The sequence below is a fragment of the Pogona vitticeps genome, chromosome 6 (genome assembly GCF_051106095.1).
Source record: "Pogona vitticeps strain Pit_001003342236 chromosome 6, PviZW2.1, whole genome shotgun sequence".
NCBI classification, from domain to species: Eukaryota; Metazoa; Chordata; class Lepidosauria; order Squamata; family Agamidae; genus Pogona; species Pogona vitticeps.
In genome coordinates, this window is record NC_135788.1 from 20,769,501 (window position 1) to 20,797,426 (window position 27,926).

The following is a 27,926-nucleotide window of genomic DNA, read 5'->3' on the forward strand; positions in this document are numbered from 1 at the left end:
CACAACATCTCTTGCCACGTTGCCAAAGTCCAGGCTATTTGAAGGGCTGTATCACCCAATATGAGTGTTTTTAGTTCCTCAGATCTTCTGGAGAGGCCCTTCTCTTGGTTCCACCACCTTCCAAGCACATTTGGTGAGGACACAAGAGAGGGTCTTCTCAGTGGCTCCTGCCAGGCTTCGGAATGCACTGCCCCAAGAAGCCAGGTTGGGCCCTTCCCTCTTGTCCTTCTGTCATCAGGCAAAGACCTTCCTCTTCAGGCAAGCCTTTAAGCAGAAAGTTCTGTCAGAAATGAAGTTTGTGAAGGTGTTTTTTTTTTACAAATGTTTAAATGGTTTTAAAATGGTTTTTAAACTTGATTTTTAAAATCTTAATGTATGTTTTGATTGTCTTGAAATATGATATTCATACAGTGTTTTAAAAGTAAAGGTAAAGGTTCCCCTTGACAATTTTTGTCCAGTCATGTTCGACTCTAGGGGGCGGTGCTCATCCCCGTTTCCAAGCCATAGAGCCAGCGTTTTGTCTGAAGACAATCTTCCGTGGTCACATGGCCAGTGCAACTTAGACACGGAACGCTGTTACCTTCCCACCGAGTGTGGTCCCTATCTATCTACTTGCATTTGCATGCTTTCGAACCGCTAGGTTGGCGGGAGCTGGGACAAGCGACGGGCACTCACTTTTGAGTCATTTGTTGCTATTAGAATATACTATGCGTAGTTTCTAGTGTTTTTAATTATACATTTCAAAGAAAAAGGAACATATAAACACTGGGAGCTCTAATGCATACTCTTTTCCCCTATCTTTTAATAAGGAATTATGAATAATTACAGTAGAAGTTTTCAGAGAGACTGTTATGTTAGCCTGTGTCTGCAGGAACAAAACCAAGGCCGAAACAAAAAATAAACATCCTGTGGCACCTTTGAGATGAATAAAAGTGTCTGAAGAAGTGGATTGCTGGAATAGATGTGTTTGTCTCCAAGTTGTCACAATTCTTTCTTCTTCTTCTTCTTCTTTGCTACAGTAGAAGTCTTAAATTAAGAATTTTGATTTGAGCAGGGGAATGGTGAGCAGTTACTGCTCAAGGCAAGCCTAACCTGTAGCTGGCAGGTTCCTCAGACAATCTGCACTCTCACCGGCAGTGAAACCAATGGAGTTGTGATCTAGGCTGCAATGCCATCCGATCTGACTCTGAAGGCCCTACCACCACCAGGAAATAGCGCCTTGTTAGATGCCATCCTTAAGGTTTACAGCAGCCGGAAGGACGGCATCTAACATCCCTGTGTGTCTTATAATGCTGGGATGTTTGTTTGTTTGTCAGGTTAGACACTGTCACCAACATGAATCCATATTTAGATCAAGAAAACAGAATATTACAGCACAAACATTTTGTATGTTACCTTGCAACAAGATTAATGTTTGCAATGAAACTGTAAATAGCTACTGAGGATTAACCTGTGCCTTACTGGTCTGGTAGCAATGGAGAACTGTCTGTCTATCTGTCAGCCCCACTACCCTTAATCCTGACATATTAGTAAATGTAATGCCATATTTTTCCATTTACAACATGGCCCCATTTATAAGAGGCACCCCCCTCCCAATTTTCTAACCCAAAAATTAAGAAAACAGCTTTGAGGATTCAGCCTCTGGGCTCAGAACATTGGATATTTTGAGTCTCTGTTGAATCTGAACCTATAGGCTCCACCTCCAAGGAGATGTATTCCAATTGGTTTGTTCAGGATCAGCTGACATCAGTTCCATAAGGCTCATGATTGGAGAAACCTAAGTCTCCTGATTGAAGGAAGCCTGTTTACAGAGGCAAGGTACAGTATGTGCTGTTTTGTTCTCTCCTCAGCTATCTCAGCTTACTTCTGTGTAAAAGACACCCTTCAATTTTTAGTGCAATGATTTTAGGAAAAAGTAGTGGCTTATAGACATAAGACATAAGACATAAGAAATTTATTTGTCATTGCACTCACAAGTGGGTGCAACGAAATGAGGTGCTCTTCCCCAAGGTAAAACTGGACAACACTACAAAAAAAAGTTAAAATATACACAACTTTCACCATCCAAATATAGATACCCCGTTTTCTCTCAGCAATTAAAATTCCACCAAAAACCTATGGCCCCGCATTTAAACTCAATACTGCACTTGGGTAAAAACTGTTCTTGAATCTGCTTGTCCTTGCTTTCAATACCCTGAATCTCCTTCCTGATGGTAATAGTTTAAAGAGCTGATATCCAAGATGAGATGAGTCTTTCAGTATGTTAGATATCTTCCTCTTACATCTGTTCTTATACAATTCTTCCAAAGAGAGGAGTGAACAGCCAATGATGTTTTGGGCCGTCTTAATCACCCTTTGAATTGCCTTTTTCTCTGCCACTGTGCAGCTCGTGAACCATACACAGAGACAGTAGGATAATATGCTCTCAATCGAACTCCGATAGAAGGTGATTAACAAACTCTCAGTCAATTGTTGCTTTCTAAGAATCCTTAGAAAATACAACCGTTGTTGTGCCTTCCTGATTAACGCAGCGGTGTTTGCACTCCAAGTCAGGTCATTTGTTATGATAGTCCCAAGAAACTTACATTCAACCACCTGTTCCACACACACTCCATCTATATACAGTGGCTGAATGTCTGCTCTTTTTTTCCTATAGTCCACTATGAATTCCTTGGTTTTTTGGATGTTAAATAAAAGATTGTTTTTTTTGCACCAGCGGGATAGCTGTAATACCTCGTCCCGATACGCAGACTCATCATCCCCAGAGATAAGTCCTACTAGTGTAGTATCGTCTGCAAATTTGATAATCCTATTACTGGGATGGTTATTGGTGCAATCCGATGAATAAATGGAGAACAGTAGTGGACTAAGGACACAGCCTTGTGGAGTGCCAGTGCTGAGTATCTTGTCAGTAGAGATGTAGTCATTCAGTTTAACCCTTTGTGGACGATTTGTTAAAAAATCCAAAATCCACAGACAGATAGAATCTGGAAAATCAAGATCTTTAAGTTTGTCTATTAATCTGTGGGGTATAATGGTGTTAAAAGCAGAGCTAAAGTCCGCGAACAGCATTCTTACATAATTCCCTTGTGTTTCCAAGTGGGATAAAGCCATATAAAGCACAGTATTGATCGCATCCTCGGTTGATCTATTTTCTTTATAAGCAAACTGAAGCCCATCAAAGGGATCATAGACGGAAAAATACAGTATATGTGTTTCTGTGAGCTGAGAACCAGGAGCACTGGGAAATTCAGTTGTCTCCATAGACTGCATATACCTTATTCCAACAATCATTGCAACACTCTACCTATACACGGAAGGTTAGCATTATTATCTCCATGTAATATATACAAGGACAGATGAAAGGAAGACAAAAATGAGTCAATAATGGCTTGCCAAAGATCTCTGTGTGGCTGAGATGAATTCTCAACAAATAATTTCTCTACTCATGCAGTTTGCCACCATGGTAACCTATAAACATAAGTTCAATTATAAATCCCAGTTTTAATAGACCCACTAAACCAAAGGAACTTATAGAAGTATGTATTGATGTCCTATTTCTCAATGATTCAGTGGGTCTGTCCTACATGGGACTAACACCTGGATTTAAGCTTTAAGGCACCACAAAACCTGTATCATTTAGAAAAGGAAAAGCCAACACTCCCTTTTGAACAAACATGGAAGATTGGAAGATGCTTTTGAAGCAATATTTAGAATTGTACAAACAATGAATTTGCAAGAGATGAGCAGGGCACTTAAGGACAGGGCACTTTGGAAATCACTATTTCATATAGTCACCATAAGTTGGAGGTGACCTGATGGCATGTAACAACAACAATGAATTAGGAAAACAAAGTAGGGTACATTTAGAAAATATGACAGGACACATGGATAAATAATGAAGAAAAAAATTAAAAAGAAATCTATCCTTTAGCAAATATGAGTAGAAGTATATAACCGTGTTGTTTTGGAGACACAATAATCAAAAGACATATTTCAATTTATCTAACGACATCACCTTTGGACAGATTTACTGGAAACAAATTCTATCAATATGACTTATTTTCCTACGTGTGCTTAGGATCACTTCCTATAAGCATGGAGGGAATTGAAGCACATTATTTATTATTGAGAAAGTATTTTATAATCAATAAAAATCTGTGGGGAGGCCCTAAGCTGCAATATATAAGAAAATATTCTAAAACAGAAGCTGGGTTTTCAGTTATTTACTAAGGGGGGATTTATTATGGCATTTTAAAATGACATTAGTCTGTGGCTATACAAATCAAGCCACTAAAAAACTATGTTTGTGGAGAACAGTGCTATTTTCTAAAGACTGAATAAATCAATAGTGCACCAGCTAGGTTCAAACTCATTGTTAAGGCATTAGCATTCTGTCTGTCCCTTCATTTGCAGGGAAGAAGTGGTCCCTGCAAGGACAAGTATACTTGAGTGATTATCACAATGTTCACAAAGTCAAACTTGCAGTGTTTATGGGCTTCCTGGCAGGGTTGTGAATTATCATGAGTGTTCACCAAAGCATAAAATGGAGTACTGGCGCCTATAATTCAGGGAGGGAGTGCCCAAGGTCTTGCTCTTGCTCTATCACTGAGTAGGTAATCTAGTTCTAATCTACCCAACAGACCATCTGCTCTTGAAACATTAGCTTTTGAAGGGGTAGTGTTAAGCTTCTTGAATCGAAGAATAATTCAGTTCTGGACACCACATTTCAACAAGGATGACAACAAACTAGAACAAGTTCAGAGAAGGGCAACAAGGATTACCAGGGGGCTGGAAACCAAGCTCTATGAGGAAAAATTGAAAGAAATGGACATGTTTAGCCTTGAGAAAAGAAGCCAGAGGAGAGATATGATAGCACTTTTCAAACACTTGAATGGTAGTCATACAGAGGAGGGGCAGGATCTGTTCTCGATCATCCCAGAGTGCAGGACATGTAATAATGTACTCAAGTTACAGGGAGCCAGATTTCGGTTGAATATCAGGAAAAAACTTCCTAATTGTTAGAGCAGTACAGCAATAGAACCAGTTACTTCCAGAGGCAGTGAGTGCTCCAACACTGGAGGCAATCAAGAAAAATTTAGACAACCACCTGGCAGATATCCTTTGATTTGTATTTCTGCATTGAGCATGGGGTTGGACTCAATAGCCTTATAGGCCCCTTCCAACTTCATTATTTATTGATTCTCTTCACTCCAGAAGTCAGTCCATCTTCAATGGTTGTTCCGATCTTAAAATGCTGCTCGATCACATTGCTCATACTAAATTGCCTTTGTGACAAGGTACACAGCACTGTTATAGATTTTAATGGAGCTTGGCACAGTGCCAGAAAGACAAGGCTAGGTTGCAAGCATCCAGACCTTCTATACCTGGATAGTTTCACTCATAGAACAATTTTAGTGTTTGTGTGTTTTTCCTTTTTGATATGAAGATTGTGAAGCAAAGCCTAGAAATATACAAATGCAGGCCAGCACACACACATAAGTTGGCAATCCAGTTTGGATAATCTAGTCCTGATATTACAAGAGAAGACGTTCACCTTTCTTTGAAGTCCTTCCAAATTTTATCTGTAATTGGTGGCAGTAAAAAGGGAACATCAATTTCACAGCCAACTTCTACATTTGGCATCTTTGGGCAATCCTGGGCCTCCAAGTATCCTGGCAAGCTTCACAGAGGATTGCTAGATCTGCCCCATGTTAAAAAAAATCCAGTGGAATGCTCTAAACCCAACTGGGCAGCTGATCCTAACAGTCACCAGAATGGCAATATGCCCAGGCCCACTAAGCCTCCTAGGGCTTTCAGATCTCCAGAGGAGGCCATTTTCTCATTCATACCACCTTCATAGGTACACTTTGTGCGGACACAAGAGAGGATCTTTTTAATGGCTGATCCCAGGCTACTGAACGTTCCTCCCCTGGGATACCATGCCAACCTCCTCTCTGACATACTTCCATCAGGCAAAGACCTTCCTTTCAGGCAGCCTTTTATTATGTAAACTACCATCGATGAAAGGATTTTAAAGAAATATTTATCCTTTTATTTTTTTAAAATGGTTTTAAAAATATTTTAAAGCGATTATAGTTAGAACAGTTTAATAAATATGTTTAATTATCTGATTTTTAAAATATTTGCAATTGTTTCAGTATTTGTGCTTATTAATAGTGTGATTTTAAAAAATATTTGCATTTTTAAAATCTTTGTGCTTTTAAATAATTTGCAAATCTCTTTGAGTCACACTATAGGGAGATAGGCCAGACAGAAATTTAATAAACAAATAAGTTAAAACAATAGCAAATCAAGACCATTAAAATGTTACTATTTTAGACTACAACTCTCAAAATCCCCTAGTTGACAGAGCCACGCTGGGTACAGGTTGTGGATTTTGTAGTCCAGAAGAGTAACTTTTTCCAACCTCTGAGCTACCGTGTTTCCCCGAAAATAAGACAGGGTCCTATATTAATTTTTGCTCTGAAAATACATTAGGGCGTATTTTCAGGGGATTTTTTTCATGTACAATTTTTCATGTACAATAATCTACATTTATTCAAATATGGTCATGTCATATTCTTCTGGTTGCTGCACAATGGTGGAGGGCAGGCTTTCACTTCACTGGGGCTTATTTTTGGGGTAGGGCTTATATTATTTATGAGCATCCTGAAAAATCATACTAGGGCTTATTTTTGGGGAAACCAGGTAGACCGTGGTAAACGTAGCTGCTGATGGTGCTACTTCCACCAGGTAAGCCTGCAAGAGCTCTCTAATGGAGAAAAGCAATAAATAAATCTGGGCAGCTGGGCAGTATACTGTATGTATTTAAGCCTGCACTGTCTCTGGAGGAAAAAATGTTGAATCAGAGGCTGCCCTACTCTGGACACATTGTGAGAAGGCAGGATTCTCCAGAAAGACAATAATGCTGGAAAATGTGAAAGGCAGCAGGAAAAGAGGAAGATCAAATATGAGATTGACTGACTCCCTAAAGGAAGCCGTGGGCTTGAGTTGAGCAGGACAGATGAGGACAGGACATTTTGGAGATCACTCATTTGTAGGGTGGTCATGAGTTGGAGGTGACATGATGGCACAAAACAACAAACAACAGAGGATTCATTATTCACCTTCCACTTAAACCTGGCATCAGACCTATTTCATTTAATGGAGAGTCAGTCCTTGTGCACTTTTTATTTGCATAATAATCCTCCAAAATCACTTATCATGCCATTGATTTTCATGAGGCTTTTTGGATTTGTCATGAAAATTTTAAAACGGAGTAAACTTTTAGGACACATAAACACATAATCTTTTCCTAAGCAACGGTCACCCCGCGACTGTTAAGGGCTTGTGTTTATTTTTTTTTACTGATCTAACGTGCTGCAGTAGTTCCAGTGACGTCAAGAACTGAAGAAAGAGCTGAACTGTGGACTTTTATATACACATTTTCAAGCCTTTGTCTTGTTGCAGGAAACCCAGCCCTGAAGACGATTCCCAAATGACTGGGTTCAACACTGCAGTCTGAGAGTTTTCTTAAAAAGCAGTTGAGATCCGCAAGATTCCAGAAGTATAACTTAAAAGAAGTTTGTGTGTGAAGACCACACACAAAACTGTTAGCTGGTACCCTGCAAAACAATTGCTATTATGACCAGTACATTATGGCTGTACATGACTCAGCAGCACGATTTAAAAAATACAGTACCTCACCAGGGTAATAATAGAAGGCAGAAAAAAGCCTTATGTTAAAGGCAGAACAATATCATTGGCAAAATGAAGGGTTGGCCAAGGGCAACCCTTCATTTTCAATGAATATTGACAAGGGATCCTTTTGCTGGAATATTGCATGTTCATGTTCATAGACACTCAAAAATATTCTGAAGTCTCGCAAAATGCTCTTGTCTCTTGCTATTTAGGAGCCAATAAAAACCTTTGGTGAACTTAAGAAAGTGAATAGCGCATTCTTGCTTAGAGCTACCGCCCAACTAAATTGTGATTGCTTCCATTTAGAACATGTTGCCCTGGGAAACCTAAAGTAATTAAAGTGAGGCTAGAAAGGCAATATCTCAGAAAGAGAACGAAAATGTCTGCAGCCACAAAGCCGCACTTTCAGGGAAGAAAATAATAGAGGGAAAGTGAGACACCATGTTCTCATCCCTTTTATCTTGCTCTTAAAAGTTGCCGAACAAAAAGTAAATACTTTGAGCAAAATAAAAGAAGAATCATTTGCAAAACACAAGACATTTGTACAAATATATGTTTACACAAACAAACACTGAGATAGTGATATGGGGGAGATGCTTAAAAGTGTTTTTAAACCTCTGTGTTGTTTTTTTTTAAATGAAGGCACTATTGTCTTTCATCGTGCTCAGGGCCAATACTTCATCTCTCATTAATTGGGCAGAAATTAATTGCGGACTCTTGCTTATTTTAAAAAGCAACGTAACCAGTTCCTCGCCATAATCAGCACCGACTCACTGGAAATTCTTCATACTAGTGTCCAGATAGTGAGTGATTCTGAGATTTTTCTTACCTGGCAATTCAAATACAGTAGCTATGGTATAGCTGAAGTCCAGCAAAAATGCCTCTGATTAAATCAGTGGTTCCCAACCTTGGGTCCCCAGATGTTCTTGGACTGTAACTCCCAGAAACCTTCACCACTAGCTGTGCTGGCCAGGATTTCTGATAGTTGTAGTCCAAACACATCTGGGGACTCAAGGTTAGGAACTACTGAACTAAATAATAGTGTCAAGGTCATGTCAAAAAGTATCCATATAAATGTACATCTATAATGTCACCTTTACATTTATGTTTGTGCTGCCCTGTTTGCTATGACTTAGCAAAGGCAGGCTTTCTCAGAGGTAGATTTAGATGTCTTCATGTTTTCATTTTGAGAGCCATGATCCAAACCAGGAAAAAAAGCTATAATGGCTTATCTGTAATTCAAAACCATTCTGCATTATTCACCAGAAAGACACTGATTTACTGCTCTCTCTTTGTATCCCAATCAATGGAGTCTGAAGCTGTGTAAGTGGACAGCCATGTAAGTGTGCATTCAGTTTTTCCCATGAGCCTAGCAAAGAACAATAGTAAGAAGCAACTTATGAAGCAATTTGAGGAAAGGTTATATAGGCACAGTAAACCATGGATTTATAGGATTTTCAGGTTGGACATGTCATCATCAAAAATATCTCTACTGATCTCTTACCAACTCCTTTGGGAGGGAAAGTCCCTGTCTGTGGGCAAGTTGGCAATTGTCTTTAAATACACATCTCCCTTTGAAATCAATGGGATTTAATGGGGCTAAACTTTGGCTGGAGTTCACCTTAACTTCCAGTTTGAGCTCCCAATCTGTAGAAGTGATTGTTAATGAAACATCCAAAATAATAGCAATACAGAGCATATTGCGATTAGCTTACTCAGTGATCACTGACACGTTTTGCATAATTACAAGATTGTGCTGCATCACAAGCATTTCAAGTGTGCTACATATTTCCCATTAGGTGAGTTTTTATCATCTCTGACAAAAGAGGCATTGTTTTAAAACATGGTGTTAAACAACTCACTGAAGAGACCCACAGGTTTTGCAACTGGAGGTCATAATTAGAGTAGTGCAACTGGTGGGAAATTATTCATTAACATGTTTTTCAGCACTGCTCTCATTTTTCATTTAGCCTTAACTGCTGCTGTTGCCATCTGCTTACTGCTAGCCATGGAGAAGATATCCTCCTCAAACATGTATAGTTAGATAAATGACTAATTTTGATACAGCTACCTCATTCACATGCAAATAAGGGCAATTAACTGGGTCATCATAGCCACATACAGTATAGGAGAATTCAAGAACGAATGGCTTTTCAACAGCTTGAAATAGCATTCCTTTGCAATCCTGTGAACTCTACATCCCATGGAATTTACCTCAGAACAGACCCATTTTGGACTGAACTCTTCAAGGCTAACACCTGACAGAACTCATTAAAATAGTGGCAGAAAGGTTTTTTAAAATCCTGGAAAAGATACTCATGTATGGATGTGGAAGCTAGACAGTAATGAAAACTGACAAGGAAAAAAGATATTTGTTTGAAATGCAGTCCTGGAGGAGAGCTTTGTGGATTCCCTGGACTAGCAGAAAAACAAACAAATGCACTCTGGAGGCAAACATATTCAAACAGAGGCTGTTCTACTTTGGGCAAATAATGAGAAGGCAAGATTATCTGGAAAAGACAATAATGCTGGGAAAGGTAGAAGGCAGTAGGAAAAGAGGAAGAGGGTTGTACATACCTCCCGATGCACATTCTGGAATGAAAGAAATGTCATCAAGAGCAAATTCTATGGCCTCATTACTTCCTACTTCAGCTTCAAATGCTACTTTGAAAGGGCGATTGCTGGAAAGGACCACATTTGCATAGGTCCATGTACTGCTTTGCACTCCAGTTGCAGCCCACATCAACATGTCCATTCCAAATTCTTCAATGGTAAACACCTGTTGATAGCAAAGTCAAGAACACACTCACATATCATTGTGTCAGTATCATTCTATAAGGGCAAAAGTCAAATGTTTGGAGGAATCTCTCTCAAACCAGACACTACTGAACATACACAAATCCTCCCCTTTGTCCTGTAGTTCAGACAGTGATAGTTTAGAAAATGAATTTGTACGTACAGTTAGTAAGTACCATTTCAGCAGAGAGGTCGGTTTACTTTATTTGTCTGTTTATGTTAAGGAAGATTTCTCATCCCATTTTTATGCAGACTGCCAGAATGGTGTTTCCTGAGCACTGGTAATGAAACACTGTGAAAATGGACCCTGAATACATGTGTTTGCAATATTGGTATGGTATTTTGAGTGTTGGACTGAAAATATCAATATTCAAATACTCATGTAGCTGTGAAGTACACTAACTGACTCTGAGCTGTTCATTAGATTAGATTAGATTAGATTAGATTAGATATTAGATTAGATTAGATTAGATTAGATTAGATTAGATTATCCATTCATTCTTTCACTCAAATTCTATACTGCCTATTTGGCTATCAAGGCCACTCTGGGCCATTCACAACATAGTAGAACAACAAACAACATTTAAAAAAACCCCACAAAACATAATTATAATACAGATAATCAAATTAAACATACCAGTCAACTAATATTAACTAAGATTAATCTACATGACTGATTCATTTAAGAGGAGGATTGGAAAAAGAAGAAAATAGTGACTGATCATTGCATCTAACATACACATGACTAAGTGTGCAATGGAATTTGGCCCTTTACATTTGGGAAAACTCCATGATAGCAAATATAGTTATTTCCTTTTAGAAATGGATAGACGTTGAAGAAATGCTCAAAAAGAGAGCATTTGTTCAATAAATAACTGCTGGTGTGGCCATTATAAAGTCTAACTAGGATTCAAAGGTTCTGGGATCAAATCCCAGTAAGACATAAAAATCACTGAGTAACTTTGGCCCAGTCATACTACTTTAGCTTGAAGTGACCCATGTATGCTTCCTTGAGCTCACTGGAAAAAAGTGAGATATGAAAGTAAACAACAACAACAACAACAACAACAACAACAACAACAACAACAACAATTTTATAAACCTGACCTCTGAGGGCACTTTTCATTTCACACTGGACAACAAAGTTGATAGTCCTCTACTTTAACGTCCCCAGTGTCCTGGGAGTGACCTGTCTAAGAACAGTCTAGGGTTCTAAAGAAACAGCAGAACCCAAAACCTTTTGGAGTGTAGCTTCTATGGCCAGGTATATTTGAGGGTGCCCATCAACATTAACATGGGCCTATAAGAGAGAGAGAGAAAACAATTTAACTGGAGCTCCCTCAAACATGGAGATGGACCAAGAATGATCTTACACATTTACCACAACATCAAAGGAGGCTCAAGACCAATTGCTGTAAAGATACTGAGGAGAGAAACATAACAAATATTTAGCAGTAAAATGAATTGTAGCATTGGGGAAACGTTTCCAGATGTGATGGGAAGATAAATAAGTGGGTCCTAGATGAAATCAAGTCTGAACTCTTTCTGGAAGAAAAAGTGACTAAACTGAACATCACAGACATCATAAAATAGCAAGGCATACTAGAAGAAACAATAAATGCAGTGAAAAACCCTAAGCAGGAAGAAAAGAGGAAAACAAATATATGTTGCATGCATTCAACCAAGTTAGCCACAGCTTTGAATTTGCAAGATATGAGCTTGGCTGTTGATGAAAGGACTTTAAGGGTCACTATAAAATGGAGTCGACGTGCTGGCACATAACCTCATGATTGAAGTGGTTGATCCTGGAGATCCTTTCAAGGTTTTGCCTTATCTCAGAATTGTTATAAGGAAAACTACTGATTTGCAGCAGCAATAATGAATGTGATAAGCAACACTTTGCCCAAAGAAATAATGTCAAACATGGAAAACAGTACCAAAATTGCATGACCAGCATGTTTCCCCCTTTCAAAAATGAGCTGAAGTAAGTAGGAAAAACTAGCCATTTGCAATGACATCAACTTGTCCTTGCCAAAATTTATTATACCCCAGTTCACAGCAGTTTATGTAATATAGACTGCCTAACAAGCTGGAAAACTGAAATATTGGACATATATTATCACAAGGGGAATTAATTTTGCTTCAACTTCCAGGATTATTGCAATATGTTCAAGTAGCACTGCTGTGAATGGTTGCTGAACAGTGAACCTGCAATTATTCTCTTCTCCTCATTCTAGATTGAAAAGCAATACAGGGGTTGAAGGTCAGCCATCAAAACTGCTATGAAAGAAGTAAGATGCTCTATGCATGGCTGTATTTAACAGCTGTGTTCTTATGTGCCATCAGTTCAGAACTTATAGTAACTCTAGTAGAACTTTCAAGCTAAGTGAGATGTTTAAGGAGTGGTTTTACCAGTTCTACACCCCTTGGCTGAGCAGGGATTCAAACCCAGGCCTCCTGAATCGTAGTCTGTCTCTCTATCTGCTACACTATGCTGGGTATCCTTACCAGCTTTACTCATCTTGAATCTCAGTACAAATAGCTGATGGAGTGATGAACTGGAAAAGCTGATGTGAGGAGAAATAGCCCCTAATTTTTGCAATTAGGGAACATATTTTGAGCATCTTTTATAGTTCTTTCAATCAAAGCTGGAAAATACCAGAAGGCTGGAAGCAAAGTCTCATTGAAATCAATGGGGCTAATTTCTAAATAGACATACACAGAATTGCAATACAAATAAATTAATTAGTGATCATTGTACATACATCATCTATTATAAAAGGCAATGCAAGGGTGAATATTATACAGCACTGCCTTTTTGCTATTAACAAGTGCAATCTAGCTTAAAAGACTGAACGGTGTGAATATATGCTGCTGAGAACTGTTATATCTACTACAACAACATGAGCAGTATAATATATACATAATCAGTATATACATGATTATGTATGGTGTCTGGGTAGTGGAGCTACACACAAGCCTGTCAAGAAATGAGAACTGCGTACCATTGCCAGTGTTACTGTTGTTCAGATTAGGAACATGTTATGAGAAATCATGTACAGTACTACCTCGGTTTACGAACGCCTTGGTTTACGTAATTTTTGGTTTACAAATGGAAATCTGTTGAAAATAATGCCTCAGTTTACGTCCCCCCCCCCAGTTCATTTTGATTTGCAAAGAAAGTTTCCCCAGGATGCATTGTGCCTGGAGGTTTGTAGAGCTGCCCCCATTCCTATGGCAATCCACATTTCAGTTTACAAATTTTCTGCATTACACAACTTTCCAGAGAACATATTAATTTTGTAAACCAAGGTACTATTGTAACCGGTTACCAAGAAAAGGATGGATAATGCTATCCTAATCAGACAGCTAGTAAGTACTTCTTTTGCTTACCTTTAAGATTCCAGCGTTGGGGGAATTACACATCCAAAACCAGAAACGGAGTCTGCATATACCCAGACTGGCTGGGAAGAATCTAGTGGTAACTATTTTTGCTCTGTTGCCTTCTTGTTGAGAAGATGAATTAACGTATAAGAAATTATGTCCATTCCCTTCAAGTAGAGAAAGATGCCATCTCAGTATTATTATAGTATTAAAATGAAGGAACTCTATTTCTCTTAGGGTGACATATAAAAGACAAAGACATAATGATAAGTTTATCTGTGAAGATTCTCAGTCATCCAGGTGAGGTTATCTGGAAGTTGAGTCATGGCAACTGGACTCCTTTCTTGTCAGGTGGAAACATTTCACTACTCATCCAAGTTGCTTCTTCAGTCTGAGGTGAATTTGTAGGCGATCCATGATAAGTTATAACACTTGGGTTACCCAAGTGTTCTTGAACTACAACTCCCAGAAACCCCAGCCAGTGGTGAAAGCTTCTGGGAATCGCTGTCTAGGAATACATGGGTTACCCAAGGTTGGAAACAAATTCTCTAGAAGCACACAACGGTCTGCTTTTCTATGCTTTCCCTAAAGTGATAGTGTGCTATTAAGTAAAATCTGACTTCGAAAACCTTGAAAGGGCCACACAGGCTGGCTCTTCTGAGATGCTCAGTGAGGAATTGAACTCATAACCAGAAACCTAGCCCACTGAGCTATCCAGCCAGCTACAAACAGGAGTGGAGTCAAAATAATATTTCTGAAACTTTTTCTTTGTTCCTTATTTAATCAATATTAGGGGAACTGAACACAGAAATTACAGATCTTCTTGCACAAGATACTGTTCCCAAATATTGCCAGGCTTTTGAGCAACTTTTTTTCCTCGTACATGATAATGGTTCTTATATTTAATTGTAACAATACCTTTCTATTTAGCACCTAATCTCTGTAGAACCAGGCAGGTTCTGCTGTGCAGGAGAAATACAAATAAACTTTTTTCCAGACTTCTGAGATAAAATGAAGAGAAAAGAAAGATCCAAGGATCTCATATTTTAAGCAGTGCATTTCCTTAGAGGTCATGGAGTTCTTTGAACATTTGGCACATGCTTTTCTGTTAGAAAACATAAACCGTCTCCTTGCCCTGCAATGCAAGATTGTTCACCTATCTAGAATCTACCCTTGATGACTTTCCACAAAATCCATGTTATTGCAGCTGCACAGAATGCTTCACAAGGTCCAATGCATCTCCCCTAACCCCCCCATCCCATAATATCCTGGACTATGCTTGGATGTCAGCTGATGAAAAATACTACTTAGGGCAACAAGAAGGAGTAAGAGTTGCCTGAATGAAGGTCTATGTTATACCCTTATTCAAGAAACAAAATAAAGTACAGGATACCATTGGCAACGTAGTATTATTCATTTGATTATTGGATTTGTATTCTGCCTTTCTCTCCCCTTCCACCAAATTGTAGCAAACAGTAAAATGGATAAAAAGAACAAGTGAAAAAGAAAGATGTAAAAGATTAATGTACAAAAAAATTTCAAAAAACATTCAAAAACAAATCATGAAGAATAAACATACAAACAGAAATATCTACACTCAAACACATTAAAAACTCCTCTTACAATCTCCCAGCTTGGTTGCCTGCCTGAATAAAAAGAATTTTAAAGAGAGACAGTGCCAAAACATTTTGTTTGGTACTACAGGGCAAATAGGTAGGTCAGGGGAGCAAGTAAGCATTTCTAAAGGGACGTGCAAAAAACATTTTTAAAAAACCTTCTTCCCACTTGCTACAGCTTATATTCAATCAATGCTCACTGATTATTTTAACCTCTTTAAATACCTTTGAGAATCTGACAGCATATTTCCCATCTCTTTTTTGAGTGGACTTTTTTTGTTTTAGATGGTTATTTATCTTTAATCAAGGGCATCAAAATTTCCTTGCTGGATCAAATTGAAGGACATTTTAGTCTACAGTTCACTTTTTTATTGGGTTTATCACATGTACTCAAAGTGTGAAGGAGGCTGAGAAAGAGCCAGATGCTCACACTCTCTAGGCTTTAAGCGATGGTCTGCTTCATTAAGTTGTTAATTCCAGTGACATGCTAGTGTAATGAAGGGCAGCAGGTGAGGTGTCTGATGAAGCAATCTGGGGAAGTAATTAATGCACATGACACAGTGTTTGTTATGAAGGTGTGCAACAAGGGTACAGGTTGATGGAAAGTGTTGTTAGCACCTCCTTCAAGCAGCAGTTGTTTAACTGATAATCAACATTTCAAGATAGCAAAAATGGACAAAGTGCAAATAAAGTGTTTGCCAGGGAGCCCCTCACTACAGTGCTTAGAGAATCTGGTCCAGCTGGATTGGGGTTTCAGCTTCAAAAGATCATTCCTCATTGAAGTGGCTCCCTTTGCTGTCATATACAATTATATGTAATTTGGGTTTTCCTGTTCCTTGAAGTCAAGATATCTAATGGGTCTCAAAATTGTCACATAACAGATCTCGAAGACTTAAATAGGGCTGCCTTTTAAGGGTGGGTTGAAACTTGCTCGGTTCTGCCTTCAATTTTATGTCATTTCTTGCTGCCATTCGGTTTTCAGTAGAAGGGTGTGTAGTGACAAATGAGAGGGGAAAAGTTCCCAGTTATTTTCAAAGGGTGGAGATGATGTCTTTGGTGTAGGTAGTAAAGGTGGGGATCTCACAAATATGAGTTCTGCGAAAGGCAGAACCAGAACATTTCTCTGCAGCCTTAACAAGCACCTTTCCCAGAATTCTTTGAGAGATGCCATGATAGTTAATCTGGTTCAAAACTGATAGATGGTTGCAGTATAGAATGACAGGCACTGTAACTTCCATTCCTGATAATGAACATGTTAAAGATATAATACATGGAAAGCTGGGTGAAACTACAATGGCAGCCCCCTTTTATTCATCCAAAGGGTAGTGAATGTGATCTGATACCCTTTGCTCCAATTCAGTTCAATGCAGAGAATTGCCTCTCTTACTGCTACTGAGTGAACACAGTCTGAGCAGCTGCAGAAGTGTTTCTGTCTTCCAATGCAGAAATGTTTCACATATAGTAGCTGGCTGAATAGCTCACTGCCCTAGGTTTCTGGCTGCAGAGCCAGAGGAGTTCAGCCTGTGTAGAACTGGGCATAGAACACAGTTCCAGGGCACTCCCAGAAGATTCCCAGAAGAAGGGAATGGTAAACGACTTCTGAGTACTCTCTACCTATAAAACCCTGGAACAGGTTGTCATAAGTCAGAACTGACTTGACATCACTACCATTATTATTAGGCAATGAAAGATCAAATAATACATGTGTGAAACAACACAGCTTCATTGGATTGTTCTTCCATGAGTGTACAGCCACCAAAGCATAATACTACTGTTATGTGTTGGTCAGAATCCTACTAGTGATATATGCTTGGTAAATTGCATAAATCTTGGTGGCGCATTGCTGGGTGTGTTCTTCAGTATATGTCCAATTGACCACATCCCAGTACCTCATTCTCAGAAGAATATGTCATGCTCAGAGGAAGAACACCCCATTCCCAGAGGTATATTCTGAAGCTGATTCTCCATGAGTTTTTAATGAGTCCAGCCAACCCACATGCCCCTGAAGACACTAGACTAGGCCCCTCAGCCATAGCAACCTTGGAATTATCCTCTTATCGGACTTCTGCCTTGGCTGTGGAGTTGGAGAAAGAGGCTGAACAACCACTCATGCTAAGAAGGCAGCAGTGGAAGAAGGCACAGGTTTAGGAAGCCTTCTAATGCTTAAGTTCCTAAGAGGTTTTTATTTGATTAGGAAGTTTCCTCAAGAGTAAGAAAGCTTGAGGTTTCTTCCAAATGGTTGAGCTCATTTTGGGTGAGCCTCAGGAGGCTATTAGGCTATCAATACCTTCACTGTTGAACTTTCCACAAGTGGAACCATGTAGGCATTATTTCTATTTATCACTTAGGGAATTCTATCTGTACGATCAGCAGATCAGATGTGAATAACACAGAATAACTGCGTAAGAATAAACAGAATCAATACAATTATAATATACATTATGTGCGGCAGGCTGTTAGGGATAAAAATTCCATAAATAATTGTTAGGAGCATAACCCCACCCCCAATTCATACATATTCATATATGCATACATACATGTATATATAGAGAGGATTAAGGCACCATTTCTCGCCTGCAGGCTAGTGCTGCCGTACAGAAACTGGCCACATCAATCGTTACTGATGGACACTGGTCTGCCAGCAGATAGCATGTATAGTACTCCTCATCTCTTCCTGGGATGCTTTGCAAAACTGGATGAATAAAAGTGTCAAGGAAACCAGTGTAGAAGGAGCAATACTTGCAGGAGTCGCTCCACCACACCAGCCTCACAAGGACATAAGCGCTCTTTATAGTGAATGTTCTTGTATCTGCCTTCTATCAGGACTGATGGAAGTACATTAAACTTTGCTAATGCAGGTAAAAACGCCTGACCATAGTCTCTAAAGCCAGGATGGTCCGCAGCTATGCTTACAATGTGTTGCAGCTCATTGTCTGTGCATCACTTATTGTTCCTTCCTCATTGTTTACCTACACAGTGCCTTGACTCCACCAGTTTTGACCTTAAATTGCATCTGCATGTATCTCCAGGGTGGTCTGTGTCATCTGGCTTGCAGCTGGACATTATACTTGCAGAAGTTCTCTTACAGGTCATTATAAAATCCATTAGACAAGAAGCCTGCTACAAAAGAAGCCTGCATGGGCACCATTCATCACTATAGTCAATAGAGGTTACACCTCTTGCTACTCTTAATTCTGCATTGAAATAGGCCAAGAAAATGGAAAGTTTACAAGCAAGACTTTAATTAACAGCTTTTTAAAAAAAAGATGCAGGGAAATATACAGCAGGCTGATATAATTTACCAGAACAGGGTTTCCTCAATCCAGTCAGGTCCCAATTAATGAGTATCTTTACATTTTATTTATTTATTTATTTTTATTTATTTGATTTTTACCCCGCCCCTCTAGACCATGTCATAGCTTTCTATTTCAAGATACAAATAAATGCACTAAGCCTCAGCAAAGAATCAGGAATAGTATAACTGGAGCAATTTTAAAAGGAAAAAATCTATAGAATTACATTGAATGTTGCTAATCCAACCAATGCCTGATAATTGGCAACCCCCAGCCTGCATTATTTAATTCAGATTTCACTTGTGCCAGCAGACAAAATTCAGTGTATTTGTTCAGTGCTGCTCAACTCTTCTCAGTATTTTATGGCATCTTGTTTACGCCTATATTGTCATCACAGAAAAGAAACAGGAAATATCCCTTCTTCTTTCCTTCCCCCAGATTGTGCAATTAGCTCTCAGCAGCATTTTCTCACTGTATTTTTTTTCTTGCTTGCCGAGCACACAGAATTGATTTCATGTCCATCACTGGCCCCTGGCTTGCTATTCCTTCGGCAAATGGCTTGCATAGATATCCGGCTGAAGAATAACAGCTTTCAATCATTTCCCCCCAAAAAGTCTGAGAAGAATGACACATTACCCGGTGTGTGGTCTCTGGTTAAATCCTCTTGTTCGATGACAGTACTGTTGCCAATGTGCCAGTCAAGATCAGCTCTGGGGTCTTGTGTAAATCCACATAAAGTGGTCCAGTCATGGCCTTGAGTCTCAAAGTTACAGCTTCCTGGCACAGTGGTATATTGGCCTGTCAATGTAAGAAAGACCCCACTGATCATTACCGATGTTTCCAGAACACTGTTCAATATCTGTTCACAGTACATTAAAAATACAGACTAAGAAGACTGAAGCATGGACAGGGTTTCTACTCCAGTCTGAAGATGCCGGCCACAGAGACTGGCAAAACATCAGGAAGAACAACCTTCAGAACACAGCCAAAGAGCCCAAAAACCCCCACAACAACCATTAGATCCCGGCCATTAAGATTGAAGACAATTCTACTAAAACAAGAAAATGGCAGACTGGAAACAACATTTAACACATCAAAAAAGATTCTTATATTCTAGGGCAGGTTCAAGATGTCAAGCACTTGAGACGTGTAAAGCAAACAGCGTTATAAAGAATCATAGTCATGGGATGCAAGGTAACCATGGGGTTTGAAATGCAAAAAATGTACATAGAAAAATCCTAAGCCTCCCCCAACTCCAGAGCCATGATGGAAGAGACCATCTAGTCCACTCTTCTGTTTTTGCAGCATCCAGGTAGATACTTATGAGAAGCCACCACAAGACATGATCACAACTGCAAATTCCATCTCGGGCTCCATGACAGCTCGATGCATACATCAGGTGACAGTGGAAATAAGTTTATATTTCCAGCTATAATGAACAAAACTTGGTGTCACTTTAAAAGCTTCAAGGCCCTGCAAGGGATGGAGTTTTGTGGTGGTTTTTTTTTTATTAATTAAAAGAAAAGTTGATTTTGACCAAAATCCTCTTGCATAGTTATGATGGATTAAAACAAATGACATAACTTTTAAAGGCAAATTGCCTCAAATTAAGAATACTTTGTAAACATAATTGGTTGCACACTGAATGAATAGTAAAGATGTAAACAATAAAATTAGTTCAGTTTGACGAATGCTTTGAATCTCTAAGTACTGTCAATATTGCTGGTTATGCTACTACAAAAACAAGAACTAACAGATCTGCTGGACAGCTTAGTGGTCTAGGTCTCAAGCTGCAGAGCCAGTGGTTGGGAGTCCAGTTCCACATCAGGCCTCCTTGACAGGGGCTGGACTCGATGATCCATATGGTCTCTTCTGGCTCTGCAGTTCTAATATGATTATCATTTTACAGACAGACATTCACTTTAGTTCATCTGTCTAAACTTTCCTCTACTGGATTGATGGTCTCCAGAACAATGTTGTAGTATTTGCATAGAAGTGAAAGCTATCCAGGCATGTAAGACATGGTCTTGTTCAGTTCCAGTTCAAACTTTCAGCTTGTGCACAAGAGTTATAAACCAGACCTTGTCAATCTACGTTAGGCTTGTCCAACCCATGGCCCGAGGGCCGCATGCGGCCCAGGTCAGCTCGTAATGCGGCCCAGTGCAATTTTTTTAAACAAAGAAATTCCAAAGTTTCAAGTTACACTGCTGACGCTTGCGGCCGGAATGTGGCCGGGGCATGTCACAACAGTAGAGGGGGAGAGAGGGAAGGAAGGAAGGAGTGGGAGGGGAGGGGACAGGGGGGCTGCCTGACTGCATTGCGCCATCCCCGTCAATAGGTGGACCCCCTCTCGGCCCCATAAAGCCGCCGGAGTCCAAGCTGGCAGCCTCTGCTGTCTGAGATCGCAGCTGCCGGTAAGTGCGCTTGGAGCGGGGCTGCGGAGGACGGCTAGGGCTGCCCCCCCATGCGGCCCAAACCAAATGTACGTGCTGCCTAAACCAAATTTTCATCTTCTAATGTGGCCCAGGGAAGGTGAAAGGTTGGACACCCCTGATCTACGTACATCAAGCTCCTCAAGGAATTTCCCTTTTTTGCCACTTCTTGGCACACTGCAAGACTTCTATGTAAAATATCACCATTTCTGCCAACAGAGTGATAAAAGTGCTTTGCAAAAAAATTATGTGTTGACATGTTATTTTTTATAATGTCAAAAGGACAGTAAACACATATATGCACCAAGGATGCTGTTTGATCATACCTTCTTTATCTGGGTGAGATAGCTTGTGAATTTTCACTAATGGCAGAGTAGAGGGTTTAAAAATGTCATCTGTGAATAATATCTTTAACAATAGTTTTGTGCATATTGCCTGATATGCACAAAAGAAGCATAAGAAGCGGTTTGCATAAGAAGAACATTTTTTTTTCCTTAGGAGGCGCAGTGAAGAATCAAACTGTCAACCCCTGGACCTGCATCCAGGCGCCCACCTCATTGGCCTATCTGGCCATTTCATTTATTACAATATCCCAATATATCATTCTGAGCAGGAAGGGCTGTTACTGGGTTTGAGAGAGGAAATAATATAATCTGTGAATGGATGAGTTGTTTGATGCCTATATTTTATTTCTATACCTTCTATTAGTGCATTATATTTAATCAAAATCACTAATGATTCTATAGCAATTATGATGGGTGATGGGGTACAGAACATCCTTGCCTGGTGTCTCACTCCAGTTGAAAAGGTGAGGATTAGGAATTCCATCTATCTATTTATCTATCGATCTATTATTTCAGTTTGTACACCACTCCATAGTTCAAGCACTCTCTGGTGGGTTCACAGCATATTTACATTAACAAAGACTGTGGAGCTGAGATTTATATTGGGCAATAGAAGAGATAAATCTATTACCACACCTAATTTCTGTAGTTATTGAAAGAACCACTCCAGACAATCAAATGCCTTGACTAAATCTATCAAGAGAAGAATGCATTGCTATGTTTTGCCTGCCATGACCATTGGCATATACCTGATTGCAGCATAAATTCTGACTAGTCAACTGAAATATAATTTTCTGTAAATTTATCTATTCACATTGCCAGAATGACTATTAAGCATTTTAAATCCTTATTTAATAGAGATACTAGTCTATATGGTCTTGGTTCCGTAGGATCAGTCCCGGTTTTGGAGTTTGCTATGGTTCTGACTTCAGTTCAGCTAACAGGAATGTCTTTCCAGAGAATACATACTTACAAAGAATTAATATGTAGAAAATATCCACAAATGCATTACAGAATTCCCCGGAAACCCCATGTACATCTGGTGATTTACCTACTTAAATTAGTTTTATCACTCCTTCTGTCTCAGCAAAAGAGATCCAACTGTTTTGAAGATTCTTAAACTGATTGATTTTAAGTCTTTTAGGAAATCAGTTGTGGACAGGTCAGGGCTAAGATTAAGTTTTATATAAAAAATTTTAAAGCTTTACATTACAGAATATATTGAATGCCATTTTCACATTTGATTGACAGCACTTTTGGCAGTTGTCCTCCTAATGGCCCCCCACTGTTGTTGTTGTTATGTGCCATCAAGTCACCCCCAAATCATAGTGACCCTATGAGTGAGCAACCTCCAAAAGGCTTTATCTTCAACTGCCCTGCTCAGCTCTTGTAAATTTAAGCCTGTTGCTTCCCTTAGGCAGTCAGTCCACCTTATATTTGGTCTTCCTCTTCTCCTGCTGCCTACCATCTTTCACAGCATTATTGTTTTTTCCAGAGAACCCTCCGTTCTCATGATGCGCACCAAGTAGTACAGCCTCAACTTCAACATTTTTGCCTCCAGAGAGTTCATAAGAAATTCATAATAACTATGTTTCTTATAAGTAAAGTAGGTTTTCACCCTGTCAGTTTGTATAAGGGTTAGTTCTGAGAGGATTTTCATGTTCTCTATCTGCCAAGATGTCAGAAATGCACTGATGAAGAAGACCATTTCTAATTTTATCTTTTCCTTTCTTAACACTTTCTTGGATGAGCTACTGTATGACATTGATTCATTTCTTTAAAAGGAGAAACAGAGGGAGAAATTGACATATTTGGTTACACTAAAAAGAGCCTGGGTCCAGATCAGTAAATTTTGGCTGCATTACCAAATAAAATCTACTCTCCTATTGTCAATTATATGTTACCAATATCTGGAACACCTGCATTCTATTTAACAAATTATGGAATACCACAGGCTCACAGAGCATTTGTGCTTGCTAGGTTTAATATTTTTCTCCTCAGCAACACGCCAGGGCAGATCCTTAGGAATTCCTTACCAACAAAGATACTGCCTGGGCTTTTAAATCTTATCACATGTTCTGTAACTTTTACAGAGAGCTTAAATATCAGAGACATCCTAATGAGTGTCTGGTTATATACCATCTGTCAGCCCAGAACTAATAAGATACTGCCCAAGTTGCCTATATTTTTTAGGCACAATATGCTGTAAATGTGAGTTCAGTTGTTGAATGATAGTGAGTCATTCCCCCACCCCACCTCTATTGTTTTTTTTAAGTGTATATACTATGTGTGATTTACAAATAGTCTGGTCAGCACCCTGAACGAGTTGTATATATTGACCACACTTGATCTGAATTTACGTATTAGTTAACAAAGCCACTGATCCATTGGAAGCCACGCTTGAATGACAAAGTCTCTGTTATTTGTCAAGTAGCAAATACTTGCCTGCATTAACAAATTGTACCTAAGGGTTTTTAAGAAAATTGTACCTTTGGGAAAATGGATTTTGGGAAAGGTGGTGATGCATGAAAGAATCTTAGATGACAATGAGGGTTGCAGTGATGAAAGCTTAGTTTTCTAGTGTATTTTGTTCTCTCTTTTGACTGAAAAAAGTTTAGAGTGTGAAGTCTATAAATGAAAATACTTTAAATTGATTTTACTCTTTGCTGACTGAAGAGCTGTTGATTTCTCCACATTTTTATTGTGTGACTACAAATGAACCTAGTCTTTCATTACAATCCACCTTGCCTGGACAGAAGAAATCAGCCTAAATAGCTGGGATTACTTCTGGAATAATCAACAACCAACAGTGCAATAGAATTCTCTAGCACTGTTTGTAGAAGACAAGCAAGAGAGATTTATCTTGCAGTCTGTTGTTGTTTAGTCGTTACGTGTCCAACTCTTCGACTCTTTGTGACCCCATGGACCAGAGCATGCCAGGCCCTCCTGTCTTCCACTGCCCCTTCATGGATTGCTGCCTTGTAGTGGTGAAGGGGCTTAATTCAGAGAAACTAGGGGCTATATGCCTTGCAGGGACACCCAAGATGGACAGGTCATAGTGGAGAGTTCTGACTAAATGCGATCCATCTGGAGCAGGAACTGGTAAGCCACTTCAGTATCTTTACCATGGACTGAAAAAAAAAGGTTAAAAGATATAACGCTGGAAGATGAGCCCCTCAGGTCAGAAGGCATCCAACATGCTACTGAAGAAGAGTGGAGGACAAGTACAAGTAGCTTCAGAGCTAATGAAGTGGTTGGGCCAAAGCTGAAAGGATGCTCAGCTGAGGACGCGCCTGGAAGTTATGAGTTTTAATGACATAAACAACCTGGGCCTCTCATACTATGCCCTCCTAGTCAGACGGGAACCAGAAATGGCGGTTGTGTCCTCCTTTGAAATTGTGTCAGGCTCAATGAATGGGAATGTGAGTCCAATGAGACATTAAGAAAATGAGTATTCTACTCAATTTGCCTGTTCTTTCTCCAAAAAATGAAACTTTTACAGAGATGCATGCCTCATAAATCAGACTTTCAAAGAAAGCTAATGTTTCCTTTCCAAAGACAAAACAAGGCACACAAGTGAGGATGTGCTATGCCAGATGTCTTTCACCAATTAAGAAAGTACATCTTGAAAAATATGCTCAGAGATCATCTGGTTTGACAATCTCAAATTAAACTTCACCTACATACATGCTGATCTAAGAATAAGATCCACAGAATTCATTGATTCTGTTAAACAGTTCATTTCTTCCAAACATGTTAAAGCATGTGCTTAACTCTCACATGGCACATTACATACATGTTAATGCCAAAACGCTTTATTTGCCTTTCAGGGGTCATAGACCTGTTCATATCTTGGTCTGCAACAAACCGACACAGCTGGGCTTCTACAACTGAAACTGATGGCATTTTAAAATGTCTGTCTTCTCTTTCTGCCTCATGATTTTGTCACTTGTGAAAAGATCAACTAATCGCAGGAACTGAACTATAATAGTTCACTTGCATAAACTGATGTTTATAATAAACATTTAACACCAGTTATAAGATGTGTAGGGTCAATGAAGTCAGGTGCCCACTCACATTTTCTCTTCCTCCTTTTGTATTTGATGTAAACCAAGTCAATTCTCAGGTGAAGGGAAAAGGATTTTCCCATTTGTCTCTAAAACTGCTTTTATTTCAGCATGCCAAGGCATTTGACTGGATGGTTCATCAACACTTTTTAAAATAACTTTTAATAAAACCCTCGTATAATTGAGTGCCATTCAGAAAAACTGAAAATGCTTTCTCTATGTGTGCAGTTTCCCTGACATCAGTAAAAGTTACAGTTTTTTAAAGGGCAGAAGAATAGTATGAGTCTCTCCTCCTAGAATGGATGCTACCTTTCACATAGTCTCACACTAGCAGTTCCATTAATTTTTAGCACAATGTTACAACACAAATTTCCAGCCTATTTCAAAGTAATATATTACAAATTAATAGATTACTATAATAAATTGAGCTAAGCTTATTTTGTAATATAGAGGTTCACTGAAGCCAGAGGTGTGTTCAAAAAGAGTGACTGATTATCTTGGTTCAGTGACTTTATGGCAAAAAAGTAATATTGGAGTTCAGCTTGAATGTTGGTATTTGAGGGAATATATATTTATGGACCAGTCCCCATTCCTGCCAATGGCGAAGCACAAATGGGAAATCAAGCCATGGATTGCAGCTACTCCAGATCCCAGAGTTTTGTCAGGCGAGGTGCAGCCCATCTTTTTTCTATCAATCAGGAGCAAGCCCTGATCTCATCACTGAGGAGAGTGGCTTTCTAATGCAGTCACAGGGAAGGGAGGGAGGAACTTTAAAAGGGCAATAGGGAGAGTTCTCATTGTTTTCTTCTTATAATGGCAATGTAGGAAGCCTTCTCTTCCTTCATGTCATCCCCCTCTTCTCTCAGCTCTCTCTTCTGCTGCCCATCAGCACAGCAAGTAAGTTTATTTAAGAAAAAAATAACAGTTTATTTCTGTTGAAAAGGAACATGAGGAAAAACCCTCAGGTCCTCTCTCTACACTTTCCGACCTCTCTCTCTCTCCTCTCTTCCTTTCTTTTTTGGATCTGAAATCAGTGATGCTGCAGCTCTCAGTAACAGTTGTCTAAGAAGTAGAAACTTTGATTCCCTTACAGCAAGCAGGGTATGAGAGGTTCATTTCTAAGATAAAGAGTACACTATCCTCTGTTGGCAGCAATGCAGCATTTTTTTCTTAGTTTCTTTTATTCTTTGACTGCTTTTGCAATCTGATCATGTCTGTTTTATTTTAAAATTTTGATATTCACAGTTCCACATTTAATCTGACAGAGACACATTGTGTGCACCTCCACTCCTTGAGCATTTCTGGGCATGGATGGATGGATGGATGGATGGATGGATGGATGGATGGATGGATGGATTCAGCATACCAGCTGCTGATCAGAAGCTGATAGGCAGCCACCACACACACACAGCCAGCCGTCCCAACAGTTTACTCCCACACACCCTTCCTTTCCCTACCTTAGCTGCCTAGAGTGGTCCATTGGTCCAGATAGGCGGCGTACAAATCAAATCAAATCAAATCAAATCAAATCAAATCAAATCAAATCAAATCAAATCAATAAATCAATAAATAAATAACTCCCCACCCCACTCCCATGGACACCCTCTTACCTTAATAACTGCTGCCGAGGTCTCCATCAGGCCTTCGCAGTGTAAAAAGGAAGACTGGTTGCCCTTTGAAAAGATGGTGGTTGTGGCTTCATTTAGGGTAGGGAAGTTGCAGCTACCATCCTTGCAAAGGGCAGCCTGGATTCCCTTAAGACAGGCTAAGGGAATCCAGGCTGCCCTTTGCAAAGATGGCAGCTGCAGCTTCCCTACCCTAAATGAAGCTGCAGCCGCCATCTTTGCAAAGGGCAGCTAGTCTCCCTTTTTACACTGCAAAGGCCTGGTGGAGACCTCAGCAGCAGCTATTAAGGTAAGAGGGAATGGGGTGGGGGCTAAGGTAGGGAAAGGAAGGGGTGGGGGTAGGCTGTGGTATTGGGTGGCTGTGTGGGGTGGTGGTTTCCTTTCTGCAGCCAATCAGCTGATTGGCAGCTGGTAGGCAGAATGGTGCTTCATTTTGTTTTATGTTTTTTAATACAATGGACAAATACAAACTGATAAATATTTGTACCTTTGTATCTGTAGAGGGTCTCTGGAACCCACAAATATGGATTGACAAATATTTAACGAATCAGCTATATTTGTCAGAAAAAGCGATCTCTTTTTATATTCAGCCCCATCTCTAATATAGATATAGATATTGATATAGATATTGTTATAGATATATGGCTGCTTATCAAGTTATTTTC

The 27,926-nt window shown here is 39.4% G+C and overlaps 1 protein-coding gene across 1 annotated transcript in view; it reads right to left on the bottom strand.

Moving 5' to 3' along the window:
• Positions 1 to 27,926, bottom strand: part of MALRD1 (MAM and LDL receptor class A domain containing 1) — a 215,974-nt gene that overhangs the window by 55,665 nt on the left and 132,383 nt on the right. The window contains exons 23-25 of the mRNA XM_078378260.1: positions 19,430 to 19,591; positions 13,894 to 14,051; positions 10,282 to 10,483 (exon numbers count right to left, since the gene is read on the bottom strand). Coding sequence (XP_078234386.1) covers positions 10,282 to 10,483; positions 13,894 to 14,051; positions 19,430 to 19,591 — 522 coding nt within the window. The remainder of the gene's footprint in view (positions 1 to 10,281; positions 10,484 to 13,893; positions 14,052 to 19,429; positions 19,592 to 27,926) is intronic.